General features: G+C 35.7%; 1 protein-coding gene across 5 annotated transcripts in view; it reads left to right on the top strand.

The window, feature by feature from the left end:
• LOC138706339 (TOM1-like protein 2) overlaps positions 1-24,843 on the top strand; it is a 63,777-nt gene that overhangs the window by 27,546 nt on the left and 11,388 nt on the right. The window contains exons 9-10 of one of the 5 annotated variants that reach the window (XM_069835496.1): positions 11,369-11,407; positions 17,975-18,025. The exons of 1 other annotated variant lie outside the window; for it this stretch is intronic. In XM_069835496.1, the coding sequence (XP_069691597.1) occupies positions 11,369-11,407; positions 17,975-18,025 (90 nt within the window). Of the gene's footprint in view, positions 1-4,027; positions 10,645-11,368; positions 11,408-17,974; positions 18,026-24,843 lie in introns of those variants that run through there. 3 more of the 5 variants (XM_069835516.1, XM_069835507.1, XM_069835533.1) reach the window with 3 other exon arrangements.

Below are 24,843 nucleotides of genomic sequence, written 5' to 3'. Positions count from 1 at the left end.
GAACAATAATTGCTTTGGAATCTTTAAAGTTGGTGTTTATTGAAGAGGCTGTCAAGAGCAAAAAGCAAAGAAAAATTTCAGATTTCTTTCAAAAATAGATGTAAGTTATTTAGTAATACTGTATTGTATTAAATCTACTTCTGCAGTATGTAAGTACAGTAGAACCCCAATTTTCCGTCACCCTATTAACCGATTGGTGGATTATTGGACTGTCTTTCTTTCTTGCTTTTTTTTCTGCAGAAAAAAAAAAATGAAGTACTCTACATTATATTATGACGGATTTTTTCTACAGTGTTTTTTTATACAAACCTTTACCCTTACACAGTATGATCTACTCTTCGAGTGGCCGTACCGTCTAACTTCTATGCAAAATGTCTTCCACAGGTGTCAAAAGGAAACGAGTTGTGCTACGAAAAAGTAATAGTGGTTTGTGAAAAGAGAAACTGTGGTTCACGTCACATCAGAATACGAGATAGGAATTACAATTGTACGCGATTTAATGAAAAACAAATATAAAGTGTATATAGTATGTAATTCTACTACATGAGACCTGTACTATTCCTATCTTTCCACAGACAGCCATCATAAGGAATTTCCTTGGGCATTAAAAACTGGTCGTTGAAAACCAGCACTTAAATTAGTGAACTTCTGATCCACTACCCTAGCGTATTAAAACATAAGACCATGGAGAAGATTACGAAACTGTATTATGCACTTGATTTATGAAAATCTTTTATGGTATGGATTATCCGATTTTTTCGATTAACCGTTCACTCCACCCCCTTCATTATCACGGATTATAGAGGTTCTACTTTACATAAATGTGTGATTTATTATATTTAGTTCCTTTACATGTCACCTCCTAGTGTTATCTGTATGTTAAATGGTACTCTGCTTGTAATTTTTAGCCTACATGATAAATCACAGACCCTCATTATAACAATAACCCTGATATAACAATATAACCTGCTAGGGCCCACAAATATCGTTATACAGACGTTTGACTGTATTTGGTTTCGGCGTGATGTTCGCCATTTTCAAACAATTTACCGAGGTTTTGCGTGTTGTTCTGTGTGATGTGGTCTGCGTGGGTGGGTGTATTTTGTGATTTGGTTATAGCTGTGATGTGTTTATTGTATCGTGTTTGAAAAGATTACCAGTTTGTCTGATGTAAAAGTTGTTGCAACTACCGCGTGTTAATTTGTAAACACCTGTTTATCCCCCCCCCAAAAAAAGTTAAATGAATATTTCACGACGCCCTTACAAAAACTTAATAACAACAACAATAATAATAATAATAATAATAATAATAATAATAAAAAAACTTATATGAGCGACTAGTTGAAACTGTCGCCAATATAAGTTGATTATTAAAAATGATAGAAGACCGACGTCATTAATTAATTAGTACAGAGTAATTAGTGCAAAGAGAAAGAGGTGAATCGAAAATGTAGCTAATATGAAAGTGTATGAAAAACTCTTTGATTTGTGGATGTGAATTACAAATAGGTTACCGGTATTACGTACGATGTCTGAGGATGACTTAGTGCGCTGGGTATGCTGTCTATTAAAATAAAGCTCCTGAGGGACATTCCGTACTTTAACGAAAAGATGAGGAAGTTCGCCAAACAAGCAGAAAAGGATGAACTTTTCATAAGGCATCTAAACTAACGGTACATTGTTCTTTCTTTCAGGAATATTTAATAGCCAATCTTCTAGTAATTTTCATGTATGCTTATTTAAATGTTTAGAAATATTTTATAAAAATGAAAACTGCACACCCAAAACGAAAAGCCACAAGCCGCTACTATGTGAAGAGCTGTTGTTCACAGAACTTGTGTGTGTGTGTTGCACTTTTATTTTATTGATTGAGTAACATGGTATTTCCCATTGCCAAAGAGAAACTTACTAAAAAAATAACTTTTGATCATCAAGAATATTATGACACTTTTTCTGGCAAGATTACATATTATATTCTTGATTAGATGGAATTAATTTGGTTTGGTGGATAAGTTGTTATATTGTTACGTACAGATAATGCTGGGTTTGCAGCGAAAGACGTGTCCGTGGGCAGAACACTGTGTATGTATATACAAGATGGTATCCAGAATATCCCAGACTGGTGCTACCATAATATGGTCAAAAATAGGGATATCTTATGCGAAGTTTACCACTAGATGGCAGGAGCGTTCCATGCGGCGCAGCATGTTGGAATAAGGCTATGTTATGTTATATGCTACAGTTGATTATGTTTTCCTGCTTGTTGGTTTTCTGTGCGTGTCAAAATTGTATTTATAATTATTTTGTATAACCTAGTATAATTTAATATAATTCAATATTTTCTTACCTCATAATTTAATTTAATTTACAATAAATAATAATGTAAACCTGTATAATATTGAGCGATTCCCCTTAAGAGATGGATGGGGAAATCTGCAGTATGCAGAATATAGATACGAGTAATTTGAATGTTCATGAACCTAAACGAGAACTTTGAGAACGAGGTGCACGAATAAAAAAATAGGAACTATGTCAAAGGTGAAATCATCTTTAATCATTAGTATTTACGAACCGTATGCTAAAAACAGGATATGCAGCCACCAATGTGTTTTATATATATATATATATATATATATATATATATATAGGAAGGGGCTATCGAGATTGAATTCCTTTTATTTTTTTCTGTAGTTGCAGAAAGATCAAATGCAATTTTGAATAGGATGATATAATATGATGGCATTAGTATCACGATTAGTCGTGCATTTTGTAGGTTAAGGACATGCAGTTTTGAATACTATGTAGGATGATATTGAAAATTTGAAGTTAAAACATGGTTTTAATAATTAGGGTACAGTACATTAAAAACATAATTCACGAAATGGATTTCACTACGGATCGTCCTGGATAAAAAACATCCCAGTTTACTGCAGGTGTAAACTTCGGAGATTCCTACAACTACTGCATAATATAATCTAAGCTAACATAGCTTGCTTTATTAATTTTTCTTTTTCCTCTTCCAAAATGAAACTGTAGTCAACAATTCCTTACTTGAAGTAGTTACTTTTATTTAATAATTAGCACTTTCGAGGCGCAATTTAATTACTTATATTTTTAAGGTTTAAAGCATATATTCAGAATATTTCGGGACCTGATTGAAGACAGAAAGCTTTCCCTGGTTTTTACATATAGGAACATAACAAAAATTTGCCATTTTTAGTTGTTTTTATTAGTATTTAATATACTAATGCACTACGTATATCCTCAATGTTTATATACCGAAAAACAAATGCACATGCAAAGCGCATCTCTCAGAGTACACGTGCGCTATCTGTTGGTGCTAGTTCAGGTTATCCCTATGAACTTTGGGCCTATTGGTTGCTGTCACCATCATAGTGGTCGCCTTCCATTTACATGCACTGTTCCCAGTGCTTCTCATTTTTGAAATGCATTCTGAAAGTCGTGTTCTATGAGTGTGTTCAGCACTCTCTGCTCTTCTGCTTCAATCACCTCAGTTGTGTCAAACTGGCAGCCTTTCAGTTTTGTCTTCAATCAAGGAAACTGAGAAAAGTTGCAAGAGTCAGGTGAGTAGGGTGGATACCATGTTGTTCTTTGTCAAAAATTTCCTGATGAGAAGGAAGTGGGAGACTGTCCTTCTGATAGCTGTCAGGATCCTGGGCACAAATTCAGTGACAGCACCATGTATGCCCAATTCAGCAGCCAGAATCTATTGACATGCCCCATAACCAGTTTCCGTCTCATCAGTAAGGTCATGAATGGTTCGATGTCAGTCCTCACGAACGAGCTGTTGACAATAATTTCAGGCATTTTTCCACTGATGGATCTCCCTGTGTGTTCATCATTGGCTGTCCAATTAGCCATGAACCGAGCATTCCATTCAAACACTGTGTATGGCTCATAATTTCTTCCCCAAATGCTTGTCTAATCATTACCAAAGTCTCCGTTGCACTTTTTCCGAGATTTGAAAAAAAAAAAAATTGATGCATACTCACTGTTCCTTTCTCAGATTCATCATGAAATCATCTCAGGCCAGATACACGACTCCAAATAAAACAACTTAAAAATTCAGCACGTGTCTGCCCAGCTGCATGAAATTTCGTACACTGACTTCCGAGATATGCTAGTACTCTCATCTACTGTTGCGTCGTGCTGCTGCAACTGCTGTCCAGATGGCAGCACCAGTCCGGGAAATTCTGAATACCATCTTGTGCTGTACATATATCCGAAGATATGTTTAATTACACTTCTGTAGCATTTACTAGAGTTGTTTTGGTGCCCCCAGACAAATACGTAATGCACAGTTCTGTGATTTTAGGTCTAATGTGAACCAAATAGAACATGACCTGTTTGCTATAACTTCAGCATATTTATTTCTTTCATTACACTCTCCTTTAAAGAATCAGTGTATATTTTCCAGAGTAATGTCGGATCTAATGTTATCCCTAATGAGACTAATATTCTTTCTTGAAGGAGGATCTAGTTGTAAAGATGCTATACTCAAGTTCCCCCCCCCCTCCCTCTCCCCTTGGAAATTTTTTCAAGTTTCCATTTTTCAGTGCAGGATTCAATTTTATCCATTGCTCGTTGCATATAACTTTTTGCTGGATTAATATCAGAGTGAGAGGTCCAAATTGTTATGTTGTCAACATAGATGCACGTGCTTGTATTGATATTAAAGTCTTTGTCATGTAGAACTAAAGGGTGCGGCAAAACATCCTCCCTAATTTGAAGTCGAAATAAAAAACAGATGGATAAAAATAAGGAAACTTTATTAATATGAATGGTATCTTAACAGTGGGAATTTTTCATTTTTTGAATAACGTGTCTCTTGAGTGGTGTCCTTCACTATCAATGAATTGTTGAATGCGACTTCGGAAATTCTGCATCACTCTAACTAGCATTTCCTGAGGAATAAGACCAATTTCTTCCTGCATTGCATTTCTTAGGTCTGGCAAAGTCCTTGGCCGATGTTTGAACACCTCAGCCTTAAGATGCCCCCATAGAAAACGCAGGGTGCAAGGTCTGGTGATCGTGCTGGCCAGGGGACGTTGTCACGCGAAGAAATTAAGCATCCAGGAAACATCTGTCTCGGGACTTGGAGAGAAATCTGAGCTATGTGAGAGGTGGCTCCGTCCTGCTGAAACCATTCCTGGTCAATCTGCAGCACATTGAGTCTTGGTGCCAAAAAATTGTTGATCATAAAAGTATACCACTGAGAGTTTACTGCCACAGTAGCACCAGCCTCTTCAAAAAAGTAAGGACAAGTATCCCAACTGCGCACCATACAGTAACACGGTCATTATGTAGAGGTTTTTCATGAAGTTCAAGAGGGTTCTGTCCAGTCCAATATCGGAAATTTTGATGATTCACGCATCCCGATAAGTGAAAATGTGTAATGCAGATGCTGAAGATGCTGTGGTTCTTTTTGGTGATGAAGCACGATCACCATACCTTGCATCCTGCGATTTTTTTCTGTGGGGGCATCTTAAGGCTGAGGTGTTCAAACATCGGCCGAGGACTTTGCCAGACCTAAGAAATGCAGTACAGGAAGAAATTGGTCTAATTCCTCAAGAAATGCTAACTTAGAGTGATGCATAATTATGCTAACTTAGAGTGATGCATAATTTCCGAAGTCACATTCAACAATGCATTGATAATGAAGGACACCACTTGAGAGACATGTTATTCAAAAAATGGAAAATTTACACTGTTGAGATACCATTCATATTAATAAAGTTTTCTTATTTTGATCCATCTGTTTTTTATTTCAACTTTAAATTAGGGAAGATGTTTTGCCACACCCTTTATATTAAATAGACTAGGGCTTGAATATTTGGTTTTGTGAGGTGTAGTAATATAGTTGTATATGGGAGTTTATTAAAGGCAGATCCCAAATCTGTTACAACAGCCACTGTAACTTTTCTTCTGTTTTAGTGAGAGTATTGCATCTGTGGTACTACTTAGTGGTTTGAAGCCAAATTGTGAGTTCAATAGGTTTTGACTTATAGTCTCCAAATTACCATATTTACTTCCATAATTCACGCACCTGAATTTTTACCATAAAAATTTTAAAATCATATATCCTCGAATATTTAATTTATTTCCCGGTAATGTTTCGTGCATCTTGATTACACAACTTTTAACACTGTATCACTTCCGGAATAAGTATGATAAGAACTTTCTTGTGTTAAATATTAACCACACAGGCGTATACAAACTCAAATGTAACACATGCAACAACTTCTACATAGGACAGACAGGCAGATCATTTCAAACACGTTACAAAGAACACATCACAGCCATAACAAAATTACAAAACACCTCCACATATGCAGAACACATCACAAATGCCAACCACACCTACAGAGACATCAACACAGACATGGAAATACTGCACATCCAACCAAAAAGCCAGAAACTCAACACACTAGAACAATATGAAATATACAGACACACGAAAACACACCCCAACGAAATTCTCAACACACAACTCAATTTCAAAACACATACACTCTTTGACTCTACACTACGAATGTACCCACACAGGAAACAAGAGGCGCCAAGACCAACAACGACCAGTTCCGAAGATGACCGAAAATAGGTCAAAACATGTTAACAAGGTACGTTAATATTTAACACAAAGTTCTTATCATACAAATTCCGGAAATGTTTTGTGATTTTTTCCGAGAACTTTTCATACTGATAGGAATTTCATTTAACATCTTTTAACGGTTGATTAGCACAGCCACCTGTTACATTGGAAGATACCGCAAGTTGAAGATCCTAAACCCAGTGTCCATGCGACAGGCTCCCATCCCATTTTTGTGCTACTTTATGGCCGGTACTCTCATGAAAAAATAAATTTTGTCGCTTATAGCATAGTCCTCAACTGGACGACAAAATACATGAGACCTGTGTAAGGAATTTTGTGTATTTTCTGTACCTGTGGATTATTATAGATGATCACATTTTGTTCATGTTCAGTTGTAATGATAGTGTGCTGGCAGGTGAAACGAGAAATTAATATTAGTAAAAGTGTGTGTTATAATATCAGTTAAATAACTTATGATAAAATCCAGTATAGGATCTTAATTTTATCTTGTAAAATGTAGTATTCTGAAACTTTCCTCTCATAAATCACGCACCCCCATTTTAGAACTTAAAAGTATGGTAAAAAGTGCGTGAATTATGCGAGTAAATATGATAGTTTATTATTGACTATGATTTCTAGTAGTTTTCCATAACGAGATATTAGAGCAATTTGCCTGTAGGAGTTTATTGTTTGTTTGTCTTAGTTGGTTTCGGTATTGGGATCAGTGTAACTGTCTTCCAATCTTTTGGAATTTTCCCTGTACCAACATCCTAAATGCTTTTGAAATAAATATATTAATAGAATTTCCAAGAATTCATGCAGAATGATTCTGAACATATTGTTGTGTATACGAGTCTCTGCAGGGGTAGATTCTTGTAACATATGATGACTGTTTTGAGTTCTGTTAGAGTAATGTTTTTATCTATGTTTCATCATTTGGTTTTCCCTCCCTGAATTTGTATTTTTTTATGTACTTCTTTTACTGTACTTACAACTGTTATTGCTGTATTTTAATAAAAATGCTGCCATAAGGTAATTTAGAGTCACTGATTAACTTGGTAATGGTAGCTTATTTCACTTTTAAGCCATCTTCAAAAACGGAATACAGTATTATATGTCTCTTTTGAGTGACACTCACTGTGCTACTCTTCTGAATTATTGCCCCCCCCCTTCCTCTCTTTCCCTCCTCCCTCCCTTCCACTCCCCTTCCTCTCTCCCTTCCGCTCCCCTCCCCTCTCCTCCGCCTTTCCTTCCCCTCCCTCCATCCCTCCCCAACACTCTCTTTCTATCTCCCTCTACCCCTCTCCCTTTCCCCTCCCCTGTCTCTCTCTCTCTCGTTGTTTTGTTCCTTCTACTAATGTTTACTATTACACCATTTTTCTGCAGAATACTGTTATGCTGTGTTCAAATTTGGGATTGAAATTAATTTTTGATTTCTTATTAGAAAATTCGATCCCTGTACCTGCTCATAGATCTTTCGAAATTGTTTACATGTTGGTGTTCAATGCTACAAATACTTTGTAATTTTGTTGTATTGGATTCAAATGTAATTCTTTGGTGACGAGATTTAATTAGGTTGGACCATTTTCTCTCTCGTTTTTAATTTGTAGGCTTTTTGTGAAGTGGCTAACATAGTTGAAATTAATACAATTTATAATCATACTGAGCGAGCAATCAAGATTAACTGACAGACTATGGAATGCCTGAAGAATGGTATTTAGTTATTCTGTGCTAAAATGCTTCCATTGTTATGATGCTACAATTTAAGGCTGATTCACAATAAACCGGAAACGAGAATCAAAACGAAAATGGTAAAATTGTTAAAATGTGTACATTTAAATGTGAGCATTCACAATTAACGAAAAGCTTGCTGAGCCCAGGATTGGGAATGGAGAGTTGGCCAAGTTTCAACTTCGGCGTTCACGTTTCCGATCACAGCCCACTAGATTCATTCTATTGCCATCTAAAAGCTATTTTGTCGTCATATATTTTGTAGCAAGAAGACCGTGACATAACCTATGCATTATTTTGTTCTGTGCTGTGCATCATGGAGCAAGTTTTATTTGATGAGATTCTAATATTGAAATCCTCACATTTACGATAAGCGGCGCGCCTCGTATAAAGCTGAGAAAATGAAGGAGAATACGTGGCTTTCAATAGCTGCATCTTTGAACACCAATCGTAAGTGAATCATATTTTATTACTGTATTGGTTGTATTACACACTACATATTCATGCTTGAATTCAGTAACTACTGTTGTGTTCATTTTTGTTCTATTACAAATGTTTCTTGTCTAATTATTTTACATTATGGTAGACTTAAAATAGGTTGTGATAATAAAGATGTATGGGCATATTTATAGTACCTTACCTATTGAAATGTTTCAGTTGAAATTTCGAAGTTGGTTAGCCTGTGTTTATGTTGGCTGCCTTGTACTCATGAGAGAATGCCATTGGTCAGTTATACACAAATAACATCAGAATGCGTAATATCGACTTTACATATCGTTATTGACATGCATATCGATATGCATAGTTGTCTACGTTCTCGGTTTATTGTGAATAAAAAATTTTCATATTCACGTCCTGTGCTTCTCGTTTTCATTCTGGTTCTCGTTCCCGGGTTATTGTGAACCAGCCTTTACAGAAAGATAAATTTAAAAATAAACAGAAGTTTATTAATCATTTGGTATTTTGTTATTAGAAAACAAAAGATGTGAAACAAATGGATAAGATGCGTAAATAATTGTATTACTCTTTCAAATTTAAGTGTCCTAATACAGAGCTACTACTATTTGAAATTTCAAAGGAGGAATGAGAGTGGTGAAACCTAAAATGCAATTAACACTAGTTTTAAACTTCCCCCTCAGTATCTAATTTGGCGTGTTTTTTGTTTAAATTAAGTTTAATTTAAATAAATATTTATTTAGACTGGGATGTTTTGAAATTAAAGCCATGTATTTAAATATGCCAATAGTAACTTGTGGCCTTTTTTCTGTTTACGTTTAATTTATTTTTATGGCATTTGAAATCATTCTATTGGCTTCTGACAGTACATAAATGTTCGACATTATTGAAAGCATTGTTGAGAGTAGTAAAATGCTCGGAGTTCTGGAGTATAATATTGTGGTGTTATTTATCTAGATGGTTCTCAAACCAATCCATGAGATTATGTTGAATTTACTGCAGATTCTGTATAATTGTGATGTAAACACTTGAGAGTACTACCTATGCTTAGAAGTTATTTCTTTCAGGTTGCAATAACGTATTATAATTATGAAACACTTTATTACCTGTGACGAAAGCAAGTAGATTTAGATGTCTTGTTTTTAATCTGGAAATTTCAGCTTGCTCATTTTTGTTCATATTGTGTTGATAGATTTTTGTGATTGATCTGCTTCATACCTACTGCAGTTCGGGTGATTCCCATCTTTTTACTAATTTTTACTCTTGAGTAAACTTCTGAATATGCCACTTTTCCTGAATTTTGTTCATCTAATTTTCATTTTTCTTCTGTTAAATTATATACTAATTCATTTTCAGTGATTCTTAAAATAATTGTTTATACATTTTGTAAGCTGAAATATACTTTCACTTGTTTTATCTATTGCACCTTGATATTCAGCTAAATATTCTATTGAACTCTTGTTGTCCGTTAAAATCCCTATATATTCAAAATTTATCACCATTTATTGCTTGAAAACAATATCTATTGCTGCTTATTTTGCTTCGAAATATAAACTATGATCAAAATTGTTTATATTTTATTTTTGTAGTTGAGCTATTTCTGTACTTACCAGAATGTCCGAAGCTCGAGTTACGAGTAATTGTATTAATATATGTTACAAAGTCTTGTATAAGATGATGAAGTTAAAAATAATAACCAATATGTTATTTGTTAATTCAGATTTCCATGTTGGTTGTATATGGGTATAACCTCTGCATTAAAGCATGCTTCAAGTTTTGCCTATCACTTCATGTAATTTTATATCTATGTTGGAATTATATTACTCTTCACAAATTGAAAGAACAACTTTTTTTGCTGTGTTTTATGTACATTTAATGTCCTGTTACACTAAGTATAGTACATTCTTTTTTCGTGACTGCTCCCCAGTATAAATGCAAGTGTAGTGATTGGTCACGAAGAAAGAATGGTACTATAGTAGTTTAGGATCTCTTCCCTCTTTTAGTGGTTGTCTATGAACCAGGATGTTCTGGGTTCGATTCCTGGCTATAGCCAAGAAATTTTTCAAGGTTGTAGGGTCTGGAACGAGGTCCACCTAGCCTCGTGTTGGAAAAATTGGAGACCCACGGTAGTGGGAAAACTCCATTTAAAAAAAAAAAAAACCTACTAACAACACCTGTGGGGACTCGCAGCATTGACTGCAGCAACCCTATCCCATCTGGTAGTTACAGAATTGTCTGCTAGATGGCAGGTGCTTGGCTGGAGTCTTTATGTGACTTTAGTGCCATGAAGTTTCTTTTATATAGTAGTATAGACTTTACTGTAACTAGTTCCTGAGTTGAGGTTTATGTTTCCGTATTTTACATTGTATTCTTATTTTCTCCATCCTTTGTGTTCCTTTCCTTTTGTTGGTGTGATGGAACTACCTTTTCTGCACTGTGTGTGTTGTTACTTCTGACATCTGGGCTCCTGGTTTGGTGTGCATGCCCTGTTTGGATCCTGTTGTGCCCTTGGTCCCGGTGGGTTTTATCTGTCTGCTCAACCCTTGACCCCTTCTGGACTGGGAGTAGGCTGCTGGTGCACCTGGTCAGCAAGATGAGCTGATTAGGGTAAGCTTGTTTTATTGTGTGTGAGCTTACATTGTGCATGAGCGGAAATGTCGTGCTAAATAATTTGGAAACTTTGCTTGTCTTTATATCACTCAGCATTAAGCTATGTTTAAGTGCGTATTTACATTATTATATATTTTTAAACAGTAATAGAATTTATGATTTGAGGCTTTCTCGGCGTTGGTTCGTTAATATGTTTTCGCGGGATATCAGCCGAGTTAAAATTTTGGAATGTTCCAAGCTTTCAACTGCTATCTCTGCAGCCATCTTCAGGGAAGTTGTGTCTGGACAGAAAGTCGTGGGTTATATAGATCTTAGGCTGTCTCAGGTGATACGGGATTGGTTGGTGGATCGGCCAATCCGGGGCCGGGAATTATAATTCCTCGTAAGCTCCGCCCCTCCCGGGATTCTTGTGTGAAGTTTGGCGGGCGACGAGTCCTGTACCACCGTTTGGAATCGGTTGTACAATCAAGGAGGTCATAGAGATTAAGCTGGAGAAAAACAACTTTAACAGAGACGGTGGACTATAGCTCAGTCAGACATGGACACTGGCCTTGGACCAGCTTAGGCCCTCTTACAATCAAGGTCACGAAGATCACGGACCGAGGACAGCAACCGATTCCAACTGGTGGTACAGGACTCATCGCCTGCCAAACTTCACACAAGAATCCTGGGAGGGGCGGAGCTTATGAGGAATTATAATTCCCGGCCCCGGATTGGCCGATCCGCCAACCAATCCCATATCACCTGAGACAGCCTAACATCTATATAACCCACGACTTTCTGTCCAGACACAACTTCCCTGAAGATCTGCAGAGATAACAGTTGAAAGCTTGGAACATTCCAAAATTTTAACTCGGCTGATATCCCGCAAAAACATATTAGCGAGTAATAGAATTTATTAAAAATCTTTTATTAGCTCTACAATTTTTGTTGGTTTTAAGTGAAATATGGAAGAATTCCTGACATGAAATTATCAATACTCTGTCTTTTAAATTACAAATTTATGAAAAAAGATGCCCGTAGTATTACTTAGTATCAATTTTAAGAGAGATGATGGTGTGAAATAATATTACACGTATAGAAAATATACATATTTAATATTCATTCTTAATTTACACATTTGTAACATGTGCACTGTATATCACTAATGATAATTAGAACTTGTTGTTAAATTAACAACTATTTATACGTCACTGTGTCAATTTATGAAACTTAATATGTTACTTGTCACCCTGAGTGGCGCAGTTGGTATAATGCTGGCCTTCCGTGCCTAAGGTTGCGGTTCGATCCCAGCCCAGATCAATGGCATTTAAGTGAGGTTAAATGCGACAATCAAACTCCTGTATCTCCTCATGAGGAGCATAGGGCATTCAGGAAGTGCCTCCATCGGACCCTATTTGTAGCCAACTTTTTCACATGCTGGGTAACTTTCGGTGCTGGACTCCGGACTCATTTCACCGGCATTATCACCTTCATATCATTCAGACGCTAAATAACCTAGATGTTGATACAGCGTCGTAAAATAACCCAATAAAAAAAAACTTCTTCACTTCGCTCCATGTTTTCCCCTCCCTAGCAATTTCCTCCAAAACTGTTCTCTTCCATGTATTTTTGGCCTTCCTCTTGTTTTGCTACTCTGCGGGTTCCAATCCAAAGCCATTCTTTCTACTGCTCCATCTTCTTTCCTGATTGTGTGCCCTATCCAATTCCACTTTCGTCTTTTGATTTCTATTTTGATTTCTTTCTGATTTGTTATCTTCCATAGTTCTGAATTTGTGATTATATCTGGCCATCTAATTTTTTTAATTCTTCGTAAACATCTATTAACAAATGTTTGCAGTTTATTTTGTATAATTTTACTTGTTATCCATGTCTCACAGCCATATAATAAGACTGATTTCACATTACTGTTAAAGATTTTAATTTTTGTAGATCTAGATATAATATAAGATTTCCATATTGGGTACAACTGGACAAATTCTCTATTTGCATTTTTTATTCGGTTCTTTACATCCTCCAAGGCTCCACCATCCTTGTCAATTATACTACCCAAATATTTAAATTCTTGAACAGTATCAGTGTTATTATTATTTATTATAACTTTATCTGTCTTTAAATGCAACAGGCTCATGTCAATAGATTTACTGGCATGTAAAAGAACTCCTGATGGACAAAATTTCGGAACACCGGCGACGCAGATACAACCTCAGCAGTTCTGAGCATCGTTAAATAAAACATAACTTTAATTTGTTACTTTACCTTAGTGACTAGTTTCGGGAGTTTGAAAATGGCGACAGATCACGTCGAAACTAGTCACTAAGATTGTCATATTAAGTTTCTTAACTTAACACAGTGAAGTATAATAGTATATTGCGATACAAATGTGGTAAGTGAGATTTACAGGAACAAGGAAAAGTTAATTGAACATATATGTATTGCATACAGTTTTTGGACGATTGTCATTTAAGTAACAGAAGATATGAAAAAAATATGTATTTTTCTAAATAAAGGCTCTGTTTGTTTCTACTTACCGCACTAATGCAGTAAGTATTTCAGTGCGGTAAGTAATTATAACAGCAATGATTTCATTTGTTTTTATAGCAACAGAGAACATGCTGTATTGTCAACTTAACGAAGCATGTAAACAGCATTCGTAAGTAGGGGGAAAAATGCATGATCGTCCAAAAATGTTTTCGATTTAACAAGTTTTAAGTATCATTAGTAACATATTTAATACAGCTGAATGATATTTTGTCATATATCTACTTCCATTCAAAATTTAAATAATAGGCTTTGAGTATTGTGTCATGCTTACAAAGTACTGAAACATATTTTTCTGAATAGCTGTTCCTTCTAAATTGCTTTGGTGGAAAGGGAGGGAAGTGCAAAGATGTAATCGGAGATGCTATTTTTGTTTTTATTCTTGTTTTGTGAAAGTTGGAAAAATCAATAATACAACTACAAAACATACTGTATGGGTTCCTTGTGTTTGTAATAAAGTCATTTTATTGAAGTTGGTTTTCATCGAAAGTTATATACAATGTTACCGGTATATATATATTATATAAAACGTTTTGTGACATACTCAGAAATGGTGTTGGTAAATTTTTGGAGAAGTTGAAATGAAAACAGAAGTTCATTGTAAGTAAGTTAGCTGTGTTTATGAAGCCAGTTCTGGTTGCAGAAGTTTCATACTTTTAATTAAATTTAAGTTTTAAAATTTACTGACTGCAAATTGACTTAAATGACTGAGATTGGGGGTAAGTTCAACCTAAATTACACTGCAAAGTGAAAGTTCACAATTTCTGTGCTTTTACGCACAGTCAATTGTAAAATTTGCGAAGTTTGCATATCATTTTAATATCACATATGGGTGCAAATGAAATTATATATAGATGAGACTGAAAACCTCAAGACGGACTAATTACAATGTACAGAGTGAAAGAGAACCTATTACATTAATTCACAGAGATAATTAATAGATCAAGTCGATGCGAACAAGTTTTATCAAATAAGTTTTTTGATACGTCCAACAGTATTGAGAATATGAAATATAACGTGCTGCAACTATTAGGGAAAACACGGGAATTTTACGTGAAGCAAGTAAAGAGATATGTTTGGAAGTAAATTCCAAAAAGACAAAGTATGTGATTATGTCTCGTGACCAGACCATAGTATGAAATGAAAATATAGAAATTGGAAATTTGTTCTTTGAAGAGGTTGAAAAATTCAAATATCTTGGAGCAACAGTAATAAATATAAATGACACTCTGAAAGAAATTAAAGACAGAATAAATATGGAAAATGCCTGGTATTATTTGGTTGAGAAGCTTTTGTCATCCAGTCTGATGTGAAAAAAGCTGATAGTTACAATTTATAAAACAGTTCCATTACCAGTTGTTCTATATCAGACCTGCATAAGGTTTGCGCTCTCCGAGCCGGCTCACAGCTCATGAGTGGAATGCAGATATTAGCTGCGCTCTGTATAAGGGTGGACTGGAAGAAGGGGTGATCTCGTACAAAATAAATACAAAAGGAAATACTATTGGTATTACGAGTGCTTATGAAATGAATTCTCGTTCATTGCAAAACTATCTTGGACTATTATTAATTAATAAAGAAATATTTATTTTACAGAAGTAATAGAAATTCTATAGCTACTTAAATGCACAATATCATTTTGTTATATTTTTATTTACCAGTACATCAAAACGAGGTTTTATGCTGTTGGGAGCTGAAAGGAACAGTAGTCTACCGATCGTAATGAAACATCAGTTACAGATGCTGCCTTTATTAAAGTTGATTATAGAAAACAGTTGCTCACAAATATAAATGTTGAGCCAAAATAGCAATCATTTTCACAGCCAGCCTGTGTAGTCGTGGATATTATTGCTAATGTTTAGTCTTGTAAAACTCAACCAGGCTAGTAGTATTCTTCGAACGATCTTTAGCCCTTAGGTCACATTGAAGATCAGTAAGTTCGAGCTGTAAATCGTAAAATTTTAAATGTTATGTTCCGTCTTTTAGATTCCTCCATACAGTACTGTCGCAGTAGGTAAGCAACGTGAAACAGTTACTGAAAATAGGCCTACACACTGCACTCCACTAGATAACTGAGTGGTCGTTTCCCTCTCCTCTACCTATAGTAAGTCTATGTCATTCTGACGTATCTTCCTCTCCGTTTCGGCGAGCGGTAAACACCGCTCTCCCGCTCCGAAGGAGCGCGCGCGCTCGAGTGCTGTTTGTGCAGGCCTGTTCTATATGATTGTGAAGCTTGGCTCTCACTTTGAGAGAAGAACAGAGGTTAAGGGTGTTTGAGAATAAGGTGCTTAGGAAAATATTTGGGGCTAAGAGGGATGAAGTTGTAGGAGAACGGAGAAAGTTACACAACACAGAACTGCACGCATTATATTCTTCACCTGACATAATTAGGAACATTAAATCTACATGTTTGAGATTGACAGGTCATGTAGCATGCATGGGCGAATGCAGAAATGCATATAGACTGTTAGTTGGGAGACCGGACGGAAAAAGACCTTTGGGAGGTCGAGACATAGATGAAGGATAATATTAAAATGGATTTGAGGGAGATGGGACATGATGATCTTGCTCAGGATAGAGACTGATGGCGCGCTTATGTGATGGCAGTATGAATCTCCGGGTTCCTTAAATGCCATAAGTAATGTGCTGCAACACTCCTTGAGATCATTGCTCCACTGTGGGGATAAGTGTAACCCCATCCACTCTGCAAGACTTGCGAGAGGAGAATGTAAACAAAAACGTGTCATCAGATACTTTTCGATGAAATTACTGTACATACATAACACGTAACACATTACTTAACATTACTGTAAACTTAATTTTTTTTATTACGATGTACCGAAGTACATATGATATTTCCATGCAGAAATTCTGCGTTATCTTAAAATGAAGGATAGGTGGAGCGGAGAAAAATTCTCTTGGCACTGGGATTTGAACCCGGGTATTCAGCTCTACATGCTGACGCTGTATCCACTGAGCCACACCGGATTCCCATTCCGATTCGGATTGAATTCTCTCAGTTTAATCTCCACCACCTCTTAGGTTCCCTCTAGTGGCCAACCCTCATGCACTGCGTCACAGATGTGACAGTGGCACAATGTCCAACACACTATGTGCAGAGGTGCACCCATTAGAAGTGACTGAGTGGCCGGGATCCGACGGAATGAGCGCTGTCTTAAATCACTAGGTGATTATTTTGGCATATCATATATTACGATTAATTTTTTTTTCCAAATTAATTTTCAGTTTCTTTAAAGTTAATAACTTAAATGGAGATTAAGTTACAGAATGTGTGTTCGTAATAATATTATTTTGAGTTTAAATAAAATGTAAAGGAATTTAATAGAAATAGTTTTGTTTTATAAGAATGTACATTCTTTACTATTTTGCAATTACGTAAAAAGCAAAGGATACATGCTGTGAATGTTAAATAAGTTTCATGATACTAAATTTATAGTTTAGTGCTTATAGTGTAATAAAGAATGTTAAAACCAAGCAATTTGCTTAATTAATCGCCTCAATACTTCATGTTTTCATCTACAGAAATTTGATCGAAACATATCTGATGAGACATTTTTGTTTACATTCTCCTCTCGCAAGTCTTGTGGAATGGATGATTGCAGTTACTCTCACCTCCACTGGGAAGCAGTGACCTCAAGGAGCATTGCAGTGTTGCAACTCGTTACATTTCATATTCACAAAACTGTTGGATGTATCAAAAAACTTATTTGATAAAACTTGTTGGCATTGACTTCATCTATTACCTCTGTGAATTAATATAATAATAGGTTCCCTTCCCTCTAAATCCTATGTTCCAGGTGTCGGGAAATGGTTATTACTTATTATTGTGGAAGTAGAATTTTAAGTAGAAGGTTTTGTTTCTGTACTATTTGTGCTGAATGTATTTCATTTGTAGTTTCTTGTTTTAAAAATGTTTAAAAACTCGCTTTTTGATTTTGGTTTTGTGGTGTGTTTTGCGCTTGGATCTGGCATTATGTGTTGTGTTGTTTCTTTTTTTTCAAGATGCATAAGGAGAGTGACTTTGATGAAATGGCTGCATGGTTAGATGAGAGGGTAAGTAGTTACTATAGGCATATATTCAGTATGGAAGGATCCCTTATGTATTATATTTCATAGTATATATATATTTTTTTATACCTAGTGCATTTCTTATATCAGCATGATGAAGTAGTAATGTATGCTTTTGTGTACAATATATTTTATTTTCGTATATTTTCACAACCTCTTTTTGTGTATGATGTAATGTCATGAAATGCTAAGGTGATGTAAAGCAAAGAGAACATACTTATCTCTAAGATGTATAAAATCAAAATGTTGTATGAACAGTGTAACCCGTAATCAGGACTTTTAATCCAGATTTTCAGTTCATCCAGACTATGTAAAATTTATTAAAGGAGCAGTCTGCTCCAAAATCACACGTCAAATTCATTGTCTAGAACAGACGTCTCAATAGGGCCTTCTCGGTGCACTTTCTCCTCTCTCTCTTTTTTAATGTAAGAGTGGAACAAGATGCAGGAGCAGTTCGTGTATCTCCGAATGATGTCATTGATATCACGACGTTTGAATAGACATCTGCACCCGCTACGACATTGTCTCCTTCTCCGAGAAAGAATGTCCTTATTACCGCAAATATATGAAGATATAAAAGCTTTCATAGAGAAAGTGAAATTGTGGGAGTCAATTTACCACTTCATTAATCTAATTGTTACCTAATTTGAATCAAGACCAGTAACAAATATAATGAAGTACTGAAGGACTTGAGAAAAGAATTTGAGACCATATTTAAGATTTGAATAGTTCTAATTTAAAATAATTGTGAATTTCTAAGATGTTTTGGTTATTGTTAATTATTGAAAACTTTACGAAACATATTATTTAACTATTATTGTAATTATTATATTAATATTAACGTATCGTAAGAATACGTACCTTAACAACCAACATGTTTAATTGTAATTTTATTGTTACTATTTAATTGAATTTTATTTTATTAAATATGGTATAAACTTAAAAAAAAAGACATACCAAAAACCATTTACTAGAAATGAAGCATTGTTGTTGTTTAGTCAACTGTCCGAAGAAAGGTCTGAACCTCACAAGTGATAACAACAAGACACCACTTATGAGGCAACTAGGCTGGGAGATAATGGGGTAGGATTACCAGTTCCTTGTGCTTAAATAATTACGTAACATGCATGGTTGTTCATGCTTCAGATTTCTTTTTACTCATTAATATATAATTAGAAAGTAAAGTTATTATTATTATTATTATTATTATTATTATTATTATTATTATTATTATTAATTACTATTACTGCAAACCACGTAAGAAATTTTATTCCTTCCGAAAACAACCGTCTGTTGTGACAGTACAACTCAAAAGTGCAGCTTTGTGGCATTTCTCCTGCAATAGTTACGACTTAGCTTGCTCATGCGTGTGACATGAATCAGCGATCGGCTATCTTCGGGTATTGCGCTTATCTCTTCAGCTGACTACGCTATCTACACCTGCACTCTGTAACAATTTTTATGCGTTGGCCTTGAGACGCCTGGTCTAGAAAATGCAAAGGAAAAAAAAAATACAAGAATGTTACTTTTTGTCCGGACTCAATGCCTTTACGTGAACCGGTAGTACCGTGGCTAACGAAAAAGACAGGCTATGACGCAATGTCACAGTATTTGTCTTAACATGGCCAACATTGAAGAAGTTTATATATAAATGCACGTTTAACATGAGTTTAATATAGCAATTCCATTGTTTTTTTTTTTTAGAATTTTGAACATATATTTATATTAGGCGATTGTCACAATTGCCATGACAAACCAAGATAACCATGTGACTCTTATTTGTGCCATAGCCTGTCTTTCTCGTTAGCCACGGTAATACAGTGCCTAATGAAAAGACGTATGAGCTATTCCATATGAAATCGATCAGTAAAAAACCTCGCATTTTTTTATACTCTAATTTTTTCCCTATTTATACAAGGTGCTGAGGAGAGTGCATTTTCAAAAATATACTATCGAAAGTCAAACGGTTTTCGTATTGTTGAGCAACAAATTTAGCGTATTTTATAAAAACAAGCCTCTTTCAGCGCTTAGAACTCTGGAACCATTTACTGCAGGACATTGAACGGGAGCTCATTTTGAAGCTGACATTTGGTAGGTTATGTTAAGAAGTAATCCTTATTTTTATTGTACACAGAGAGACAGATAATCTGATTTTACTTACTTTTAGGCTTTTTGCCAATTTGTAAAAATGTAAAAAAATATTGAGAAAAAACCTTGCATTATTAAGAGTGATTCGGCATTGTTTGCGCAGAGGTATGGCAATAAGTTTCGAGGGTATTAAATAGATTATTTTCACACGCCTGAACTTGAACGGCGCAGTACCGCACGCACTGGCCGAGAGCTGAAGATAAGTGAGCGTTGGGCGTCATTTTACTCCTATGTTTATGAAAACTTGTGATAAAGCTAGCCCAGCTATGCGCTACTAGACGAAACATCACGTGTTTGTCTCCTGGCCTTGCTTGTCTCGGCAAGCTCCCGTCTCACAGCTGGTTACTTCACGTGCGTACTATTTATTTTCTTTATTTGATATTTTCAATATTTTATCAACATACCATCAGTAAAAAATATGTGTTTATTTGTACTTTCAATGCGGAATCTAACTATATATTTTTAAAATATTTTTTCCTCGGCAAAGGCGTCTTAATGAGGAAAATTCTAAATTTCTCCATTTCCATAAGAAGTAAGAAAATCTGTTTATATGTCAATATAAACTTTAATTTCTCAGCATCAAAATAAACCATGATTTTGATCATTGGGTGAAAGGGTTTCGGAGTTACAACAGTTTAAAGTTGCTAATTTTATGAAAATACGATGAATTAAAATATTTTTAATTTAAATACTATGAAGTTCTGATGCCTCAAATTTTGCACAAAGCATTGTATCACAGTTATCTACATACAAAAAAGTTTCATTGTATTTAGAAATTGTAAGGTTAATTTTCTCTATATTTCGGTCGGTTTGAGATGGAATAGCTCGTATGACGTCACATCTACCATATTGCCATGCAGCTGCAGGAGAGTGCCATTTAAATTACTGCTACAAAGAGCATCAACACATAGGCTATTATGTTAAAATATATTATCGTAACAGTACACTTGTCCACACCTGTGGAGTAACGGTCAGCGCGTCTGGCTGCGAAACCAGGTGGCCCGGGTTCGAATCCCGGTTGGGGCAAGTTATCTGGTTGAGGTTTTTTCCGGGGTTTTCCCTCAACCCAATACGAGCAAATGCTGGGTAACTTTCGGTGCTGGACCCCGGACTCATTTCACCGGCATTATCACCTTCATCTCATTCAGACGCTAAATAACCTAGATGTTGATACAGCGTCGTAAAATAACCCACTAAAATAAAAAAAATAACAGTACACTTATCAGAAATAATGTAGTGGTAAAATAGCACACATTTTTACAGTAATCAGTCTTATTTTTCCGCATTTTTATTGCACCTAAAGCTGGACTATATCAGTCTGAGTTCCACTACAGGCAGTCACTCGTACATACAGGCAAATTAAAATTGCTAGAAAAATATGACTCGATATTAATGCGGATGACGTGAATATGTTAGGAGAAAATTCACAAACGATTAGGGAAAACGCGGAAATTCTAGTTGAAGCAAGTAAAGCGATAGGGTTGGAAGTAAATCCCGAAAAGACTAAGTATATGATTATGTCTCGTGACCAGAATATTCTACGAAATGGAACTATAAAAATTGGAGATTTATGCTTCGAAGAGGTGGAAAAATTCAAATATCTTGGAGCAACAGTAACAACTGTAAATGACACTCGGGAGGAAATTAAACACAGAATAAATGTGGGAAATGCCTATTATTATTCTGTTGAGAAGCTTTTGTCATCTAGTCTGCTGTCCAAAAATCTGAAAATTAGAATTTATAAAACAGTTATATTACCGGTTGTTCTGTATGGTTGTGAAACTTGGACTCTCACTTTGAGAGAGGAACAGAGATTAAGGTGTTTGAGAATAAGGTTCTTAGGAAAATATTTGGGGCTAAGAGGGATGAAGTTACAGGAGAATGGAGAAAGTTACACAACGCAGAGCTGCACGCACTGTATACCTGACATAATTAGGAACATAAAATCCAGACGTTTGAGATGGACAGGACATGTAGCACGTATGGGCGATTCTAGAAATGCATATAGAGTGTTAGTTGGGAGGCCGGAGGGAAAAAGACCTTTGGGGAGGCCAAGACGTAGGTGGGAAGGTAAAATTAAAATGGATTTGAGGGAGGTGGGATATGATGGTAGAGACTGGATTAATCTTGCTCAGGATAGGGACCAATGGCGGGCTTATGTGAGGGCGGCAATGAACCTCCGGGTTCTTTAAAAGGCAGTAAGTAAGTATTAATGCAATCTTTAGGTAAAGAAAAATGTTCAGTATTTATTTATTCACCCTTTTAATGAAGCAGAATAACTAAGCTCGGTAAAACATTTTCAGTAGATTTAAATCCTTGGTATGTTCCATCACCTTGGGGGGGAACTTACTTATTATCATATTAATAACACATGACAGGATCACAACGATTTTTGCTACCAAAATGGCCATCCGTGAATTAATCTAACTTGTGAATTGCATGCTTACATGCTACGAATCTTCAAGTTCTAGGTGCCGAAATGTTCGTATTAGATTGCGCTTCTTTTTAGAAATGTTCATGTACAAGTTGTGTCATGTTACATTGAGCACCTCTGTGTGAAGAATTAGTTTATGAAAAGAAGGAACTACAATTCCGCAATTTTCACGCCTTTGATTTCATTTATATTTTGAAATTCATGACAAATGATTTCTATATCGGTTGACATAGGAATACAATATTCACATTTACACCATAAAGTGGTATTATGTACTGTGCCACCAATTTGATATCATAAGTCTTCATCGCTATCTGAATCTGTAGAATTCTTATTAGGTTCAAAGAAACAATATGGTTCAACTAGACTTATGTTCAGACTGAAACTCTCTTTGTGTCTTTAGACTTACGAAGTGGGTCACTGTGTTTTACGAGGGTGGCAAGTCACATGTAAACACAAACATCCTGATAAATTTATTGCATCCTAACAAAACATAACATAACATGGAAAGTGTCTTACCATCTACATGCGAGAGGAATACAGTCAACTCCGGTTATAGTGAACCTCTGTGGACCAGCATATTTCGTTCACTATATCCGAGGTCTACTAAAATCGAAGTGCCTGATTTTATACTACTGACGTTGCTATACATACAGTATTAATGCCTGTTTAGGACAGACCATAATTTTCGCTGTATCTTCCAACTTAAACACTACACTTCAACTTCCTGATGCTCACAGTTCGAAACTTGAATCTAATCTGGCCATGTAGGTAGTTGGCACTGAGCGATTTCGCACCTCTTCCCACTAGAGGTATGCTACTGTGTACTCGGCCTTGGAATTTCCCCGAGTTCACTTTTACAAAGATGCGGGAGGAAGGGATGAGGATCATTATACTGTAACCCTTCTTGTATTTACCCTTTGGTCATCACTCTACTTCCTTTTACAAAAGAAAACACTTTTTCTTTCTATTCTTCTAATAACCTCTTTTAAAGGGTCAGAACTAATCCTTTCTTTATCGCTCACTGCGTACACTATTCTCTTTAATATGTTTCAAGCTTCCAGGAAGCTGAACAAATCCTTTGTCTTTCAATGGACTTAAGGAGTAGAAGGTTTGAGATTTTGTTCTGAACATATTCTTGGAAGTTTATAGGAGAAAGTGTTTTCTAAATTACCATTTTGGCCATTTTAAAATTACATTTTGTTGGGGAAGTTATAGTGTTAGGTTCACTATAACCGAAATGAGGTTCATTATAAACGGAAATATTAAAGTACTTTTTAATGTACGTGGGTTGGGACCAACGATTTAGGTTCACTATATCTGGAGCTAACTGTATAATGTTAGCTCAGCACTCTTTTTTTTTTTTGGAGGGGGGGGGGGGGGAAGGGCGCGGTACTGGAGCTAAATTTTGAGAAGTTTGGGTTTGATGCTTATCTTCGGACTCCGACAATGGAATGCTTCTGGCAACTTCTAAAACACTATCTTGTCAGTTTTCACGCCAGAAATTGGATTTAGCAATATACATTTCTTTTTTTAACTTTGAATAATAAAGATGATATCGCTTTGCTTTCCCATTATAGCAAGTATGGTTCTTGTGACCATTCCTTCTTAAGGAAAGTGTTTTCTTTTAGAAAGGTATTTTAAGTGTCCTTATGATAAGATTCTAGCATACTTGTATGGCGGAAATGATTAGTTTCTTTTAGGTCCTCTAAGAATTAAGTATTTAGAACAACCTTCTTCAAAGTTTTGTGGTGATCAGATTTTTTGTAATCCAAGCCTTTTTTGTCTCATAGGGACTATGTTCACACTTCCTGAATTTTTTCCCTTCCTCCCATTCATGAATATTGCTGATATGATGCAACACTGAAATAAATCTTTCCATCAGCTCTTCCATATCCTCTTTGCACATTTCTGAAGACCACCATAAATGATTTATAATAGGCCTACTGATATTATGATAGGATGATTATGAAGTGTCAGGAGAGGTCTTAAACCTAAGCCTAACGTAATTTCCAGACCATGGACGAACACAGAAACATTCCTCTTTAAGGAATAATTTCTGTGCTCTAACTGGGAATCGAATCCAGGACCTCATGAACTGTAGTCAGTAGCTCTGACCACTAGCCCTTGAGGCTGGTCACAGTAATAAATATTATTTTCACAAATATGTAGACATTAAAGAAGAAATATCTTGGAAAAAAAAATGCTAATCAGAGTTTGA

This window comes from Periplaneta americana, chromosome 1, assembly GCF_040183065.1.
Source record: "Periplaneta americana isolate PAMFEO1 chromosome 1, P.americana_PAMFEO1_priV1, whole genome shotgun sequence".
Lineage (NCBI taxonomy): Eukaryota > Metazoa > Arthropoda > Insecta > Blattodea > Blattidae > Periplaneta > Periplaneta americana.
Note: the sequence above shows the minus strand (reverse complement) of the source record. Positions and strands in the feature narration are given on the sequence as shown.